Below are 16,971 nucleotides of genomic sequence, written 5' to 3'. Positions count from 1 at the left end.
ACTTTCCACATCGGGAGACAAGGATCCATTCTGATAAATAAATCGTGCGTTTATTGTAGTAGCATACGGTGACGCCCACAAAAGATCAGTAAAGTAAATAAAATCCTGGGCATACGTAATCTGTGCAATTCATCTATATATTTACACTATATATTTACAATATTCGAGGTTCAAATCTTGGTTTGTCCCAATTTTTTTCTTCCTGGTTCCAATACTGCACGTAAATTGCAGTCATTGCTAAACAGTCGCTATCAAAACAAATCTAAATATTTAGATTCAAAATCCAGTATAATGGGAGCCCTGGAAGATTACAAAAAAGGGACTAGGCATGCTATGCACACGGGCACATTCTATCTTACCAAAATATAGTTGCGTTTTCAAGGGTACATATGGTACGACTTTTCCTCTTAGGAGAAGAAACGATGTATCATGAATCTCCCACTATTTTGGTGTCAAATATTCTGAAGTGCCGACTGCCCCAGGCCTCGGTTTTTGAGATATAGTATGACTTGAGACAAATAAAAACCCATGGTGGATTTCTTGGAGTATCCTTCACCCCAGTACTATCATCACATTCAGCTACTCCAAGCAATCTGTTAAGCTTCATTGTCAACTTGTAAATGCCTGGATAACCATCAAAAAGGGTCTCCTGTCATGTATCAACAGAAAAAGGATCAGCCAAGCATAATGCTGACAACAAATAAACAACATATAAAATAATAAGGCAAAATTCTAGTAATGGTAGAATGGAACATTGAGTAAAAGCTATACGTGCATATAGTAATTGGTGCCAAAAACAGCAAATTAAACGGAGGAAAGTAAAAATTTGTTCTGACCCCATCCTCAGCAACTACAAAAGCATGGATCCTCGCTGTTGGATCCTCTAGGGTTAGCCGCATTCTGTATATCCCAGCAGGAGAGCAGAGACTGTCTGCTTGGCATGGCATTGCTGCTACCACACGAACAAGGCACTTGAATTTAGCTGTCACCTTCAACACATGAATTGAGTCATCAAAATTAAAAGTATTAGTGATGTTGACAGATGTAAGGAGCACTTAGAAGAACTTATAGAAAGCTTACGAAAAGAACTTGTGATTCTCATAAGCTTTTTAAGTTTTATTTCAATAAACTTAATACAATTTATCAAAATAAGTTTTTTAAGCTTATTTTCATGATCAAATAAGGTCATGAACTCCCGTGTGAAAAAAAGCTTATTGAATAAGCATTTAAACTGTTTATCCAAATGCACCTAAAATTAATAGGAGTTTAGAGAGGAGTGTGGGCACAAGTGAAGGAAATGAAGTATAGTACCTCTGAATGAGTGAGGACATCCATTAAAGTAACAGGTGTTGCAAGATCATGATTAACCTCTGCAAGGATAATGCAGTGTTATCTCGTAAGAAAAGCTTAAATTTATAATTTTCAATAATCAGAGACCAATATTAGTGCAATATGTGTGAAATACCTGTAATACATGACGGCACAGAGAAGCTGCAAGAAGGTATTCTTCTAGATTTCAAGGATATCCGCTCATCAGACAATCTAGAACATAAGACAAATATATCAGTTCACTGATCTAATACATCCACCAAACCATATTGTTGTGAGTCAACTAAACTAGCAAACACCTTTGGCGTTCTCCAATGAGACAGTCCTCATTAGATGTATATCGAAGCTTCGTAAAAGAGGTAAAAACACCACGCCACAGTCCAGAATGCACCTCAAGACGTATATTGACAAACTTGACCCATTTACCAACGTTTAGAAGGTGGAAATGATTGTTCTCAATACCTAAATCAAAAGTTATCCTCAAGATGGATCCAACAGTAGGAAAAGTACATAATAAATCCCTTGGCAGAGACAAAGGTTCCAGTTGTAATGGGAGCGAATCATTAATTTCATCTTCTAGCCTGCACTTCCAAAACAAGTAAATAAATTTTCTATTAAGATACTACTGTAATTTTGTAAATTAAAATATTATATACAAGCATAAAACTAGATGTCCATTGGCATCAAGTCTAATGATTACCTAGAGGCTAGAACAAAAAATTAAGGACCTACTAGCAAAGGATCAATGTGTTGCCCATTATGTCCATATAACAAATGATCATACAAACGCGCTGCATCAAATATTCTACTACACTAACAAGAGCCTTCTATGCTCATCTTTATGTCAATATCCTAACCTTGCGAAATCTTATTATAATCAGGTTTCCTGCTTGGGATTTAGATTAAAGACATAAATGTAAGGATAATTTTGAGACATTGATGATCCCAAATTGTTAAGAGTTTATTTTATAGAGTTAATCATAAGAATTTTCCTCAAAATCACCTACTTTACACCCAAAATCAGTTTTACTCACTGGACAAGTAAGTTATGATAGTGAGATAAGGCTTAGTTGCTGTTGACAAGAAAGCAATGAGTCATTTCATTATATTCAGTTCTTGGGAGTTTAAATCAATCTCATCCAAAGCAGGCCAGGGGCCCTGTTTAAGGTCCATGTTTCTCTCTTCATATGACAGGAAACTCGAATGAGGATTCTTTCCACTTTTATGCTACACAATGCACAACATTGAAGGAAATACTTTGCCTCAAACGTGATTCTATATGGTGAGGAATCTAAACCAAATAGCTCAAAGACAATTAAGTGAAATAAGCATTAATCCAATCTAAAGATGGACAGTTATAAGGTAGCCTTTGGCAGACAAACAGAGTTGGATTAGTTTTGTTCTGTTCAGCTTGGTTTCACCCTTCAAGTCAAATAAAAGTTGTCATTTTTTAACCTATAGCTAGCTTTTCGGTTCTGTATCAAACATAAGTTTTCTATTCCATCTTTAAACTTATAGCTAGCTTTTCAGTTCACCTAGAATTTCAGTTTTCAATTAAATTATCTGTTAGTTTTGCTAAACACACCCTTTATCCAACAGAATTCTTGGTAGGTCATTTCCTCTTAAACATCTGTAAAAACTACATTTCCCAGTCAGCCTAGAACAAAAGAGGAGAGGATTGGAGAAGATAAATTGCATAATCAGAGGGAAGAAAAAGGTTGTCATTTATTTTTCTGTATAGAGATCACTAAATCGCCAATAACCATTATGACATTTTTGTGCATTCGTCAAGTTACTGGTGAGTACTAGAAAATATCATTGCTTCAGTTAAAAGAAATTTTCTGCAAGAGACTTGATCACAATTCTATCCAAATTCAGCATGTATATTTGGGGAAAAGGAAATGAACTCACAATGGAAAAGTAAATTTGTATCAACTCACTTTGACCATATGGCATTTGGTGGGGTATCACTACCATCCCAAGCATACATAAACCATTGATCTTTTGCAGCCCCGCAGCAATGAAGTATCTTATAGTGCAAAAGAAAGTAAGCATTTGAAGGAGGATCAGCACAAGGATCAACATCTTCAAATGTAACAACTAAAATGTAAGACTTAAAAAGCTCATATATTGAAATTATTGATCTTTAAAACTCAATCATGCAAAATATTAGAACTAAAACACAGCTGAATTACCTTGCATGCCAAATTGATGTGATTTCCTTCCTTGATTTCTCCTAACATAGGAAAATTACTCGGATCTACAGACATCGAAACTTAGGATCAAAGTAGCAAACTAGATGATGAAGTCGACAATAAACCAAAAACTACAGAACCACTTAATTAGAAAACGATCAAACATACATTGATTCCATTAGAGATAATTCTTGATCAAGCTAATCAGCAAAACAAATTCATAAACACATGCTAAACACCTTAATTAAATACTAATTACTTTATAATAAACATCAACTTAATCCTGCCAAAAGCAGCCCAGCTCAAAGTAGCATTGCCTGACAAGCAAGTATTACCCACCACCAAGCCATCCTACAGGCCAAGGCAGAACGCAACCTACCTCAAAAACGTTTCTCTTCAGTTCAATTCCTTGTTCATACCAAGGATTCAGATTTCATAATGAACACTTTAGGCAACGTCTAAGGCAAAGGCTTCATAATTAATTCAAGAATAGTTATTGAATAGTAACACAAGATTATACACTGATCAAGTTCTTTCTACCACAAGTTACAACTGTGTGTATGTATGCATGTGCCAATTAAGTTTAGACTAGACTACATAATTAAAGATAAATAAAGTGAATACAAGTTATATCAGAACAGAAGTCATAGAATACCATCCTGAAGCCGAAGATTGACCAGCCATTTTCTAAGCTTATCTATGAACCCCTTGTCCTCATCTCTGGGGTGAAATTTAGAAGAAACTTGATATGGGGCAAAATCATCACCATCTTCCCCTTTATATAAAGCAAAAGAGGAGAATTTTTTGTTGAAAACGGCATTTACTTCCCCACCATGTGCTTTTACCTACAATAGATAAAAGAAAGAATTTCAAAGAAAAAAGACACAAGTTTAGTTTATCTACACTAGACAAAGTTTATTTCCATTCAATTTGCAGAGCAGGAAGCAAATGAACATAGAGCTGGCATTCAATGAATTTTCAGTTTTATACAGAATTATGAAATAAATGTGCATATAAATCAAGTGATCAACGTTAAAGCCTCTTTAATCTTTATAATGTACAGGACCAAATGATATATTTTAGAACCACCAAAACAGGAAACCACAGCAAAACACATCTCTACATAAAGAGATTACTATCAACTAATACCGCAACATGACAAAGCTGAATTACATCCCCAGCAGCAGCAACATGAGGAAGTCTTTCAGCATTTTCAGCAAAAATGTTAACAGCCATGCCGGTTTCATGATGTGTTTCATCAATTATTCGTACGGAACAGCAGTAATCTGCACAAAGTTATTTATACAGGATTAGCAACAGTAGCAGAAGATAATACACGCCTATAACTAGGAGAGACCTCAAGCCAAAAGTAAAAAACATACCTCTGAACATTAAGTGTTCATTAAAATTAGTACCCATAAAGACAGAAGATCATGATAAGAAACATGTCAACATTGTTAAAAAAATAAAATGTAAATGAAATAAGGAGTGAAACTGGCTCAGAACACACTTTCACGAAAATATTCATCAATCTACTACCAAGGAAGTAAATGGCAGCCGTAAGCCCGGCCTTTTAATCATCATTGCCAGTGAAACTCGGAAAAATCCAAACTTCGAGAGTTGAAATGAAAAAAATAAAATAAAAAAAATAGGGAAAGTCGAAAATTACCAGTGCCTCTAGTTGGCCTTGGGAAGCCGAACTCAAGAATGACGGCAATCATGTTAACTTTCTGGTTGATAGATGAATACGCATCTCGAAGTCGCAAAAACTTGTAATCATCCCCCATTCCCATTCTCTCTATTTCTCAATTAAGGTTTTGATTTTAGTCAAAGCAAATCAATTTAAATCCTCTCCTCCGAAGTATAATATCCATATTAATATAAAATAAAATTACAACTGTACAAACTACGAAGTTCTCAACCACCAGCGGTTCCACTATACGCCCTGTTAGCCACCGCCCAAAACCACAGCAGAGAGCGCGTGCTGGCCTAGGGTTTTGTGGATGAAGAGTGAAGACAGAAGTTTTGGGAAAGTTTGTTAGTGAGTCACGTGAGTGATTAAAAGTGTATTTTAATCTCAATCATTTATTTGAAACTGATGGTTGATATTCAATCCCCTTGCTCTCAGGTATAAGAACTCGTTCGCACCGAATACATTCCCCCTCTCCCTATGTTCACGGTATTCTCTCGACTAAATTTTGGATGATAAAATTTAACTTACCTTCTTTTACACTTTTACGAGAGAAATAATAATAATTATTATTAATTTTATATTAATAAAGTTAATAATTTAATTTTAAAAAAATTTAATATTTTATAATTTATAAAATAATAAAGAAATTACAACTATTTATATAAAGAAGTATAAAATACTTTTTTAAATTTATTGATACCGCAATAAACATTATTTTAGATTTTATTTTAATATTTATTTTATAATAATTAATATAAAATATAAAATTTTATTAAAGATATTTTTAACATATAATTTTATTTAACTAATATAAATAACAAAAATGTCATCAAATGTAATCTAATCAATTATTTTTAGGGGAATATAATATATAATATAATTGTTTGTACATATATTTTGGGTGCTATTTTACTTTTGAGTTTATTCATAAATGTGCATTGGTGAAATAAAAGTTATGATTTTGTTAAATTGAAATAATGTCTCTTTTAATCAATAATTATGACCGTATTATACCCTTTAAATTACACCATTCACACTTAAGACACTAAATTCAAACTTCACAACTAGTAAAATTCTAATTAATATTTTTTAAAATATAAAAAAAAAAAACCAATGCGAATCATAAAAACCAAGTATATCCAAAGTAAATCAACCGTATTTTAACACTTCCAAATTTTAAAATAAACATGTACACTATGCTGGTGTATTCACTTTCTCCCTTAACATTTTGAAGTTTAAAAGTAAATATATATTTTAAACCTTAAGGTATCTCAACATTATTTTTAATAAAATTTTGTTATTTATTATTTCTTTAATCGGTGCATTAAAGACGTGATTAGTGACAATATTTTAAAGTAATATACTCCCTATACTTGATGAACGAGCCTTTGTATCAAACACATCAAAACGTAGTAAAGATTTTCCACTGAAGACCTTGACGGAAAACCATTGACTATGTCCCCGCGGCCATCCTCATTTTCCCACCGTTGGAACTAATCCAACACTTCCACTGGTTAAACTTCGTAACCCACTATTTGTCATAAATAGCATTACTCATGTGTTCTTCCACTGATTTCAGTGGAATATATTCCCAGTGAAAACTGTTAATTTTCCAAATTGAAAGTTTACGGCGCATTTAATAAACAATGGGACCAAGTCGTTCTTGCGCTAACAAGAATTTAATTTTTTGGAAGCACAATCCAGTTAGCACATTTTAAAAGCCTACAAGAGGACACTGCCATGAAATTGGTTAAGGGGAGAAAAGAAAGGAAGAAATGAAAAAGTGACTCGAATCCTTAAAGTTTTTCTAACAGAAGGCAGGAAAAGGACGAAGAGCTTTCTTCTCAATGTTCCAAATGAGAAGAACAATTGATATTGGCAAACTGACAAACTGTGTTTAACAAAAACAAAAGACATTTAAATTATTTTTTGGCGCGAAGCCATAATACAATGCCAAGTTAAGAAGCTACAATCGAAGAGCATTCTCCTGAGATATCATCCTATTTGAAAGCGATAAATTTTAATCCAACATAAATAAATAGATAATTATTCAAACAATTAAATGGCAAAGTCCGGTCACACGGGACAAAATATAGCTAGCGGAAGGCATATATGATAACAATAAAGCATGTCATTTTTTACTGGCCACGAACAAGCCCCACATTTGCTCTCTAGACACACCCCTTCTCTTCTTTGCTATCCATCTTTCGACAATTTCATTGTAATCTTCCTGAAAGCAATGAATCCAGCAGGCAGTGCTTTTAGCTTAAAGAGAAACCAATTCCTTAAAATAAACATCAGTAAATCATCTTAAAAACATGAGAAACCTACCTCGCCGAAGTCATCAATAAAATCGTCCTTCTTGTTCTCAAGGGCACTTAACTCCCGCTGTAGTGTTTTAACGAACTAAACCACACAAGTAATAAAGTTATTTGAACTTTCGAACCACAAAAATGCAAAAATACCAAGCAAGGTATAACATACGGTCAGACAAACCTGATCTGTTCGATCCTCAGCAATGACATCATCAAATCCAGCATCCTCGAGCATCTGTAGATGATTTAGAATACAAGGATGTTGTCAAGCAAAAGAAATGTTAACTCGTACAATTTCGGTTGAAACCAAAGGGTGAAAGAGAAGCAAGATGATGTCACTAATAGCAAAGGCACCATACCTGCCTATACGCTTTCGTGTCATGTATATAATATCCTCCTTTTTTTATGTACTCAGCAAATTCTGAAGATGGACTTCCAGCACTTTTGCAGTAATCTGTAATTAGAAGCTTGCCTCCAGGCTTCAACCACTTGTAAAATGATCTAAATAATGTTGGTTTATCCTGCATTGATCCAGAGTAATGTTTGTTTCTTCTCAGCACATCACATTTGATAGGGTATTTCATGGTACTTCAAATAAATAACCTAGATACTTTCAGTGGCATACACCTACTATCCTTTCAATGCTATTAATCTTTACACAATTAGAAGGATAGTTCCTTACTTTGATGTGTAACATGGCATCACGACTGTAGATCACATCAAATGTATTCTCAGGATATGTTTTTTTACAGCAATCCTCACAAGCAAATTCAACAGCATATTTCAGTCCAATAGCACGTTCAATAGCAAGAGAAATCATATTTATGGAGAGGTCAATGCCAACGACCTCAACATCAAAATTTTTAGCCATGTAGAAGTCACCTCCCCCAACACCACAACCAACATCAAGAACTTTCTGACCAGGCTGTAGTCCCAGCTTTGCCACAAATTCCTTTGTCGTTTCTACCCAAGCAATAAGCAACTCATCGTAAGTTAGAAACACAAAAGACAACTATGCTGAACACACAGCACATAACCTTACATATTCTGACCAGTACAATAAAGACTTCAAAGTATAAAGAAAAAATTCCCGAAAATGGTACAACATATTAAGCAGTCTAACAACAATATATACTGCCTCTATTTTTATTTCTGTCCAGAGAAAAAATTATAGACTAAAAAACCTAATCATTTTGTTAGAACTAATTGGTAAACTTATTTATTTATCCTTTATTAATGGATTTCTTTTTTACTCTTAAACTACTCAAATATATAAATATTTAAATAAAAAAAGGGCACTAGTGGAAAAATAGAAATAATTAGGAACAAAAGCCTTCTCTTATTAGACAGATAAATAAGAACAAGGTAATATTATCTTAATTAGAATAATATTAAGGGACAAAGAACGGTGGGAAACAAGTTTGACTAGAAAAAAACAATACTCATATACTATGGGCAAAAGCAATAAAACATATAAATATCAACTAATATGTTAATGACGATTGAAGGAAGTAACAAAGGTGTAGAATTACATATTCCCATAAAAATTTAGATTAAATGTAAATTATATTAAATTAAGGGAGTGATGAAATGCCACTTTGCAAAAGTTTATGAAATAGCCCAAATTTAAAACTAAAAAAAATGTAGAGCTGTCCCAGTCACCAAAATCCTCCACCACTGACCAAAGGAACTACTTATTCAGAACGAAAAGGTAGGAAATATTGGCTAATCTCTTTCTTGCACATACTATGCTTGCTTTTACAAATCCAAAACCAATCTAACACCATGTTCCTAGGCAAGAGAGGTGTAACTCATAAGACCTTGTAGTAATGGAGTAACGAATCACTACATACCAAGTCAGCCAATTATGTATGGTGGGTAAAATCCTCCCATGCCAATTCTAAGAAAAAGGAAAGATCTATGTGATAGCAAGATATAACTATAATATAAGAAGGAAGGAAAATATGAAGGCATACCAAGTCCACCAGTGCTCACAAAGCCTGGGCCATAAATCCCCTCATATCGTAAAATACTCTTATGGCTATATTCAACTCTATCTAAGAACTTCTGGAAACCCCTATCATCTTGTGACCTAACCTTCTGCCATATCCAGCAAATCTGAGAAACAGACATTATTGTACACATATATAGTCAGTCAATTGGATAAGCAGAAATTGGAGATTAGAATTAACATAAATGGAAACAATTTTTGTTACTTGGTTTTGATTCTTCTTATTTCGGACATAAGCTCCAATGCATTTACAGCCCACAAGAGAAAGTTCAAAGGAGTTCGCAGTATCATCACTCATATTGGACTCTTTAAATACCTGATTGAAAAAAAAAAGGGGGGGGGGGTTGTTGACAGATCAAAGGCATCAAAGCAAAGTTTTAGACAAGGTTGTTTGCACTGTAAATTACAGACAGCACTTCATCAACGTCATGTGTACTTAGAAGTTAGAACAGCAAAATCATGAAACTTCAACATAAGGCATCAAAGACTTTTTTGCAGCCCAGCTCAATTAAGTTGCTAGCATGTGCAACTATATTTTATTTTATTTTTCTATAAAAAAATCTCTAGGAAGTAAACTGAACTATGATTACTTACAACAACTCAGCACTTGTAATCCAGTGAGTACTTTTACACTTCCCAAACATTTTCAGAAAGAAAATTTAATTTGAAATGAATTTAACATGAGACAAAGAAACTAACTAAGGGGCTGTTTGGTTTCAGGAAATGTTTTCTGTTTTCTGTTTTCATTTTCTATTTTCATTCTGTTTTCTGTTTTTAAATATTAGTACAGGAAACATTGAAAACAACTTTTTTATGTTTCCACTGTTTCCTATACAAATCTTAGAAAACATGAAACAAAATGAAAACAAAGTGTCAGTTTTGTAATTAAAAGTGAAAAATGAAAATGAAAACAGAAAATATTTCCGCAAACCAAACATGACCTAAAATTTCGGAGAGTAACTCATGACCTTTGGTCTATATTACAATCACAAAAGCACTCCCATTAAATGGTTCAATTATGCTTTTAAGATGCTTTATTTAATCTAAAGGTTCTATCTCCATAAAATAGAAATCATACACTCCAAATGAGCCCAAAGTTGATGTCAATCTCATTTTCAATCAAACAATTATTTGGCACAGACTTCGGGAGAGATGTAACTACACTTCAAAGAACAAACCTTGGTGTAAAATCTGGGTTCTCGGTAGTGTGTAGGGTTGTATTTTCTCTTGGAATCTCCAGATTGGTGGAAACAAGATTCTCTGAAGAATATATATCCACCATCTTTCAACCATTTCATCATCCTTTCAGCTAAATTCTCAACCTGAAGCATCAAGGGTTAGGAGAGGGTAACTTCAGCAGGTCCAAATTGAAAACAAAATCATGAAAATTTAGAAAAATTGTACTCACTAACATAAACAAAACTGACCTCGTTATCTGAAAGATACATAAGTAACCAATTTGAGAAAATCACATCAATTGATCCTTCAGAAATATGCAAGTTTGGAGATGTAACATCTGCACACAAAAATTTGACATTCTTGTGGTGTCCATTGATGCTTTCATTCTGCAAATCATAGAGATGATGAGTGATTCAGGTAACTTCACTATATGTGTGTGTATTAAATTGTAATGCATTAACCATATTAATTATCACAATGACAAAACATTGCAAGACCTTCTTGATTGCACTCTCAATGAAGTCTACAGCAAGCAACTGACCAGCTTTCTCAGCCAATTCACCAGTAAATCTTCCAATACCTGCTCCAAGCTCAATAACCGATTTTCCTTCATATGCTGGTAATAGGGAAAGCACCTGTGTAAATAAAAATAGAATTGATGAGTTGCAAAAGCACTGACTCTGCCAAAAGAAAGAAAGAAAAGGATTTGAGGGGGAGGGGGAGAAGAAAGATAAAATATACTAAGAAGGATACATAAAGAAAATTGCAATCCTCTTTTGCTGCATGGAATATCAAGGAAAAAATTTACTAATGTGAAAAGGATGGATCTAAACTAAAGATGTGCTAGAGGAGAGGCCACTTTTCCTGAAAAGACAAAAATAGAACTCTACACTGCAAGGTGAAGATTTTCAACATGGGGGAAAGACACAACACAATACTACAGTAGTGTGTTAACGTAAAGTATATCGGTATACAACAAAGAATATACTGGGTATAACAAGTGCTCTGCATATTTGAACGACCACTCTTTTTGTTAGAGCCAACAGATCTTCCTAATCAAATCTTATACAATTCAAGTTGAAGGTGAACATAATTGAACATTTTTCACATTTATAATTATCTTTCAAGGAAAGAAAAACACTGTTAAGAAATTTAGTCAAACTATAACTTAAGGTTACCACATACACATATAAAGTATTAAGGGAATAGATTAATTGACACTGTTGTTTATTAAAACCACCCTCATATCATTAAACAGCTTTTGATTAGATAGCTTATATACAAAATCCATAGTTTGACTCAAGTTCCTATAGTATATATCATACTAATAAATGTTCAGATTGATCCAAAACAGCTATGTACTTTATTTATCACATCCAAACTATAGAAAAACATACTTCCAAATATATGTAAATATGAGCCATTTAATTACAATCATATTGATGTTCAATTTCTCAAAATGTTACTCAAATGATCAACGCAATAAATAGTTAAAATTTTCAATTAGATCAATAGAAATTACTTACTATACAAAGTTATTGGTTGGTCAAAGAATATAAAGTCTTACAGCAGTGTGAAAAAAAAATAGATCCTCCCGTATATATTAATATATGCATACACCAGTGGAACACATACAAGAATCTATATACTAACCCAAGATTACAACAGCAGCAACTTTCAAATCAGAGATGTTAGAACGCACGTGTAATAAGAAAATAATTTCAGTGACAATTTTATGAAGTAGGTAAAACAATCAGAGAGCCAAGATAACTAATTTATCTGAGTAAATTACTACTTGAATCCCTAACTCTGTAACCTTTTTTTAGTATTGTCCCTGACTTAATAATGATTTCATTTTAGTCTCTAAATTATTGAAAAATCTGTAACATTAGTCCCTGTCATTAGTAAATGTAATAGCATTTAACAAATATGTTCAGGTGGTACATTAAATGTCAATTTAGCATGTTAACTATCAATGACGACAATACTGGAGGCTTGACAATAGATATCAATGGAGATTCAGGGAAATGTAGAAGAAAATAACAACTTTAGAATTCTGTGAAGGGGGTGAATTTAAACATAAATTTTAATAATTACCCTCTTAAGAATCACGCGATGCCTTTAGAATATGACATGTCACTTGATGTGTTAAGTTGAATTTTACGTGCCAGATACATGATTCTGTTGATTCTTATTAATGTTGGCCGGTTGTAAGAACTAATTTGAAAATTTATTTAAACAAGTTAATGACTAAAATCAAGTATTATTAAATTAAGAATGAAACTGAAAAGAATAAGTAAGAGGCTAAAGTAATGATTTACTCTAATTTATTTATTTTAAAAATTTAAAAATATGATTGACATCCAATATCAATTTGATGGAAAAAAAAAAAAAAGCCATCTCCATTTATTGGATGGTCGATTAAGAGAGGGAGAAAAAAGCATGAATTTTTCAGGTCGCACGACATTTGTGAAAGAAAAATGTGACACCCTCTTTCTATCTCAGCTTACAAAACCTTCTTCTCGAGTGTAATTTCTTCGCAGTTTTAAATCTAACCATTAAAATATATTATTTAATAAAATTTAAAATTATCTTGACATAATTTTAATGGATGGGATCTAATGCAGTGAAAAGGGATACCGGATTATGTAGCGGATACCGGATCTATTACGTTAGAAAGAAAAAAAAACACGAGACGAGATGCATTGGTATATTCATTAAAGCAGAGAAAAGCTAAGGATGCAATTCGAAGAAAAAGAAGGGAGCGAAGCGAGTGAAAATGGAAATGAAGATGCGACCTCAGGTCTCTCTTCCTTGTCGAGATCAGCGGCTTTGGAATCGAGCATCATTGCCTCGACGGACAGATCAGCGGAATGCTGAATCCAATAAGATTTCTGAACGGAACGCTCATCCGATTCTGCAAAAGAACAATTCAATTGAATCTAATGCAGGTTGAAATAGAAATGGAAGAAGGAAAAAGAAGGCAAACCTGAAGCCATGACGAAAAATGGTTTGGTTGGGTTGCAGAGAGAAGAAAAATGAAAAACAAGCGTTGGCTTAACTTCCTTCAATAGCGAGACGAGACCTTGTGAAACTCCTGGATCTACGGTTGTTCGCTCTTCCTCTCTGCTGCATTACCCTCACTCTCCCCTTTTTCCTCTCTGCCTGCTTTCTCTATGACTCCACCTTCGCCTCCGTTTATATACACCCGCTTCTCGGGTTCTCCAACACTCAACTTCGCCCTTCATTTGTGAATAATTTATTTATTTCACTAATATAAATTAAGAGTTTCATTATTTAAATCATTCAAACAATAATATTGTCTTTTTGTTTTATTATTTATTTTATGTGTATGTGTTTTAATAATTTTTGCTTTTTCTTTTAACTAAAAGTATTTTTGAATGGAAGCAATTCTCTTCATGTTAAGTAAAATTACTATGAAGGCAAGGTTTTTCTCAACACAACTGCATTTGTTTAGCGATGTAAACTCGTGTTTAATGACACGCATTAAAAAAATAAAATATAATATTTAATATTATAAGTCTATTAAATTTTATAATATTTTATTATTTTAAAAAAATAAATCAGAAGTTATGAGTTGTTAGAAACAGTGATTGTAATAAAGTGTGTGTAATAAACCAAATTAGTGAAGAGAGAGATTGAAAAAAAAAAGAATAAAGTGTGTTCATTAACTTTTTATTTTTTATAGTATGTACAAATAAATCGTTAAAAGGGATAATTTTTAATAGTTTCACATAAAAAAATATTAGTTTCTAACTATAATCTAAATAATACCTTTGAGGAGAAAAAAAAATAAATATATATATTAGACGCACCTCTCCTTTTTCTCTCTCATGAATTTATGTACGGTTACAGTAGAACTGTCTTTTGCTAAAAAGAAAAATAAATAAAAAGGCCAAAGTAGAAGGGCCTGATAAGAATCTTAGCTGAATCTGTGTGGGATCTCATTGCATCAATAATCTTCCGCCACGTGTCTTCGTGTCCCATCAGACATAGTATTAATAATTATTTGTTCTTCCTTCACTTAAAAAAAAAAATAGTATTATTATTTATAAATTGATGTTTGGTTCAGCTTTTTTTATATATATAGAACAAATGTCCTTTTAGGTTTTATTAGGAGTGTATGAAAAACTCAAACTTGGACACAACAAAATTTACAGATTGAATAACCTTTTATTACTTACCTTATAAGTTTTTATAAATCTGAAAATTTTTCAAAATATTCGTTTATTAGTTTATAAATTTTAATTACTTATTCTATAATTTTTATTTTTCAAGTTGTAATACCAAAATAAGTAATATAATACTATCGTTTTAGACAAAGTTTCATGATTCATCCGTCGATCGAGGTACAAAAGACACGAAAATTTTGGCTGGCTTTAAACAATCAATCTTAACTCGTGTGATATAAAATAAACCTAATTTAACTCCTAAAATAATTGAGATTTGTCAGCTACTGCTGCGGACAGTGTCTGTGGATCTGATATGTGGATAGCATAAAAGTGATACACTTTTCCAAAGTTGCATCTACCAATCTTTTATTATGCATCGCGATGCTGGGTTACGTGGGAAATCATTAGGTCAAATATTGTTTAAAATAAGAAACCCTAATTTATTATTGCAGATGAAGTGATTTCAAAGGTACTTTAATGTTTTTGGTCAAGAAGACGAACCCACTCTGAAAAGCATAGCATATTTTGTTTTGTTACGCTGATTAAATTATTGTTAGCAAAATAATATCAAATGATCGATATTATATGTAATTCCGTATAATTTTTCATATCATGTTTTCTAAAAGTTTATTTGTTAATTAAAAGGGATGACAAAAATAATTTCAGTTGTATAAAATATATTTATTTAGATTAAAGGATTGATGTATAAAATCAAATTTGTTTTTACACCAACTGCATTTTGTTTTTAGCAAATTTGGCAATAGCTGTATAGTTTATATTTTCTTTGTAATGAAATAACTGAACATAATTAAAATATTTGGTATTGAGAGATTCTTATACATTTGAATGAATTGTATTTTGACAAAAACGACAAGGGGTTTCAGATTCAGATCCTGGAAATAGAAAAAGTTGGGCATGTTATGCAGTTCTGGCATGAGTCCGAGATATCATTGTCATGTTGTCGCCCCACCGCTATGCCGCGCGTCCCGTGGTCTCTCTCATCGTCTTTGTCGTAATCTCTTCAATAATTGAGAGTGCAACACGCCAATATCCCACGGAACTTTACTGTCTTCTGACGCGTAATGCAAATGGTGTTTGCTTTTTTGGGGTATATCGAGAAATTTTACATGTTGGCCCAATGTTTTTAATTATGTGACTCTGCGCAGTGTTAGGACAAGCTCTTTTTTCCATTTGGGATTAACTACAGATAAATAAAAACCATAGCAGAGAAGGCCCAACGACGGATGATAGTGCACTCACTCCTTGGGTTGCCCAATTGAAAAACAAGTCTATTAAAGTTTCAACCCGAAAACAAAACAGTACAGAAGCCTTGTGAGACTAGTTTCTTCCTTTAACCATGGTGACATTATACCAGAACTTCTAAAATCAAAGGGGGTTGGGAAAAATTTGCTTTTCCATTGAAGGTTTTGCTTGCAAGTTGAAAATTGCAAGTGGTGGGAACTAAAACCGAAGTAAAATTATAGGAATCAAAAACTAAAATTCTATAATATGTGAACCTAAAGTAAATTGGAGGTAAAACTGCATTTAAGAATAAAAAATTGTATGTAAATAAATTTTTTATGCCACATTCCATTTATCATAGAAGGGATTTAATTTATCTAAAATGAGAGGTTTACTTTAAAGAGTAAAATGAAGTTATAACTTTGAAATGATTTAAAAAAATTTTAAATCATCATGAACTTCAAAACTGCTTATTTTAAAGAAAAACGTTGAGAGAAATGCAAGAAAATCTATTAATGCATAAAGGTCAGGTAGTTGAACTTAGCTACTGCACCGATTCGCAGAAATTAACTAGCTAAATAAATTGCTAACCCACAAGCTGGAATATATATATATATATATATATCAAGCGTTCCAAACATGAAGTAGAGGATGTATGACATGAGCTAGGAGCGAAATGTTTGATAAAAAATAAAAATGCATAAAACTTTAGAAGTAGAGACAATGAATGAGCTGATGCAACAGGGATTTCGCACCTTTTCCTGCACAATATGGCAATTTAGTCAAATATCCTCTGTACAATTTCGAGAAACTT

The 16,971-nt window shown here is 32.8% G+C and overlaps 2 protein-coding genes and 1 non-coding gene across 5 annotated transcripts; all 3 read right to left on the bottom strand.

The window, feature by feature from the left end:
* Positions 1-8: 8 nt before the first annotated feature.
* LOC113853638 (protection of telomeres protein 1b) lies at positions 9-5,631 on the bottom strand. 2 transcript variants are annotated; one of them, XM_027484124.1, is made up of 11 exons: positions 5,194-5,538; positions 4,674-4,810; positions 4,180-4,369; positions 3,525-3,589; positions 3,270-3,358; positions 1,903-1,910; positions 1,629-1,791; positions 1,466-1,542; positions 1,312-1,370; positions 837-989; positions 201-649 (listed from the first exon to the last, which is right to left on the bottom strand). In XM_027484124.1, the coding sequence occupies exons 1-11, from the start codon at positions 5,315-5,317 to the stop codon at positions 428-430; spliced, it is 1,287 nt and encodes a 428-aa protein (XP_027339925.1). In that variant the 5' UTR covers positions 5,318-5,538; the 3' UTR covers positions 201-427. The 2 variants fall into 2 exon arrangements, with proteins under 2 accessions (XP_027339924.1, XP_027339925.1); XM_027484123.1 differs by having other exon boundaries at positions 9-649; positions 1,629-1,910; positions 5,194-5,631.
* LOC113856738 lies at positions 5,019-5,113 on the bottom strand. Its single transcript, XR_003502972.1, has one exon. It is a non-coding gene; the product is annotated as a small nucleolar RNA snoR113 (small nucleolar RNA).
* Positions 5,632-7,159: 1,528 nt separating the features above from the next.
* Positions 7,160-13,905, bottom strand: LOC113854878 (phosphoethanolamine N-methyltransferase-like). Of its 2 annotated transcripts, none has more exons than XM_027486168.1 (12): positions 13,712-13,905; positions 13,521-13,639; positions 11,220-11,357; positions 10,971-11,108; positions 10,722-10,865; positions 9,749-9,859; positions 9,509-9,650; positions 8,215-8,495; positions 7,892-8,053; positions 7,714-7,767; positions 7,549-7,623; positions 7,160-7,447 (listed from the first exon to the last, which is right to left on the bottom strand). In XM_027486168.1, exons 1-12 carry the CDS (start codon positions 13,719-13,721, stop codon positions 7,349-7,351), a joined length of 1,473 nt encoding a protein of 490 aa, XP_027341969.1. In that variant the 5' UTR covers positions 13,722-13,905; the 3' UTR covers positions 7,160-7,348. The 2 variants fall into 2 exon arrangements, with proteins under 2 accessions (XP_027341969.1, XP_027341970.1); XM_027486169.1 differs by having other exon boundaries at positions 7,160-7,443.
* Positions 13,906-16,971: the final 3,066 nt, after the last annotated feature.

The sequence above is a fragment of the Abrus precatorius genome, unplaced genomic scaffold (assembly GCF_003935025.1).
Source record: "Abrus precatorius isolate BTA unplaced genomic scaffold, Abrus_2018 Scaffold11, whole genome shotgun sequence".
Lineage (NCBI taxonomy): Eukaryota > Viridiplantae > Streptophyta > Magnoliopsida > Fabales > Fabaceae > Abrus > Abrus precatorius.
Note: the sequence above shows the minus strand (reverse complement) of the source record. Positions and strands in the feature narration are given on the sequence as shown.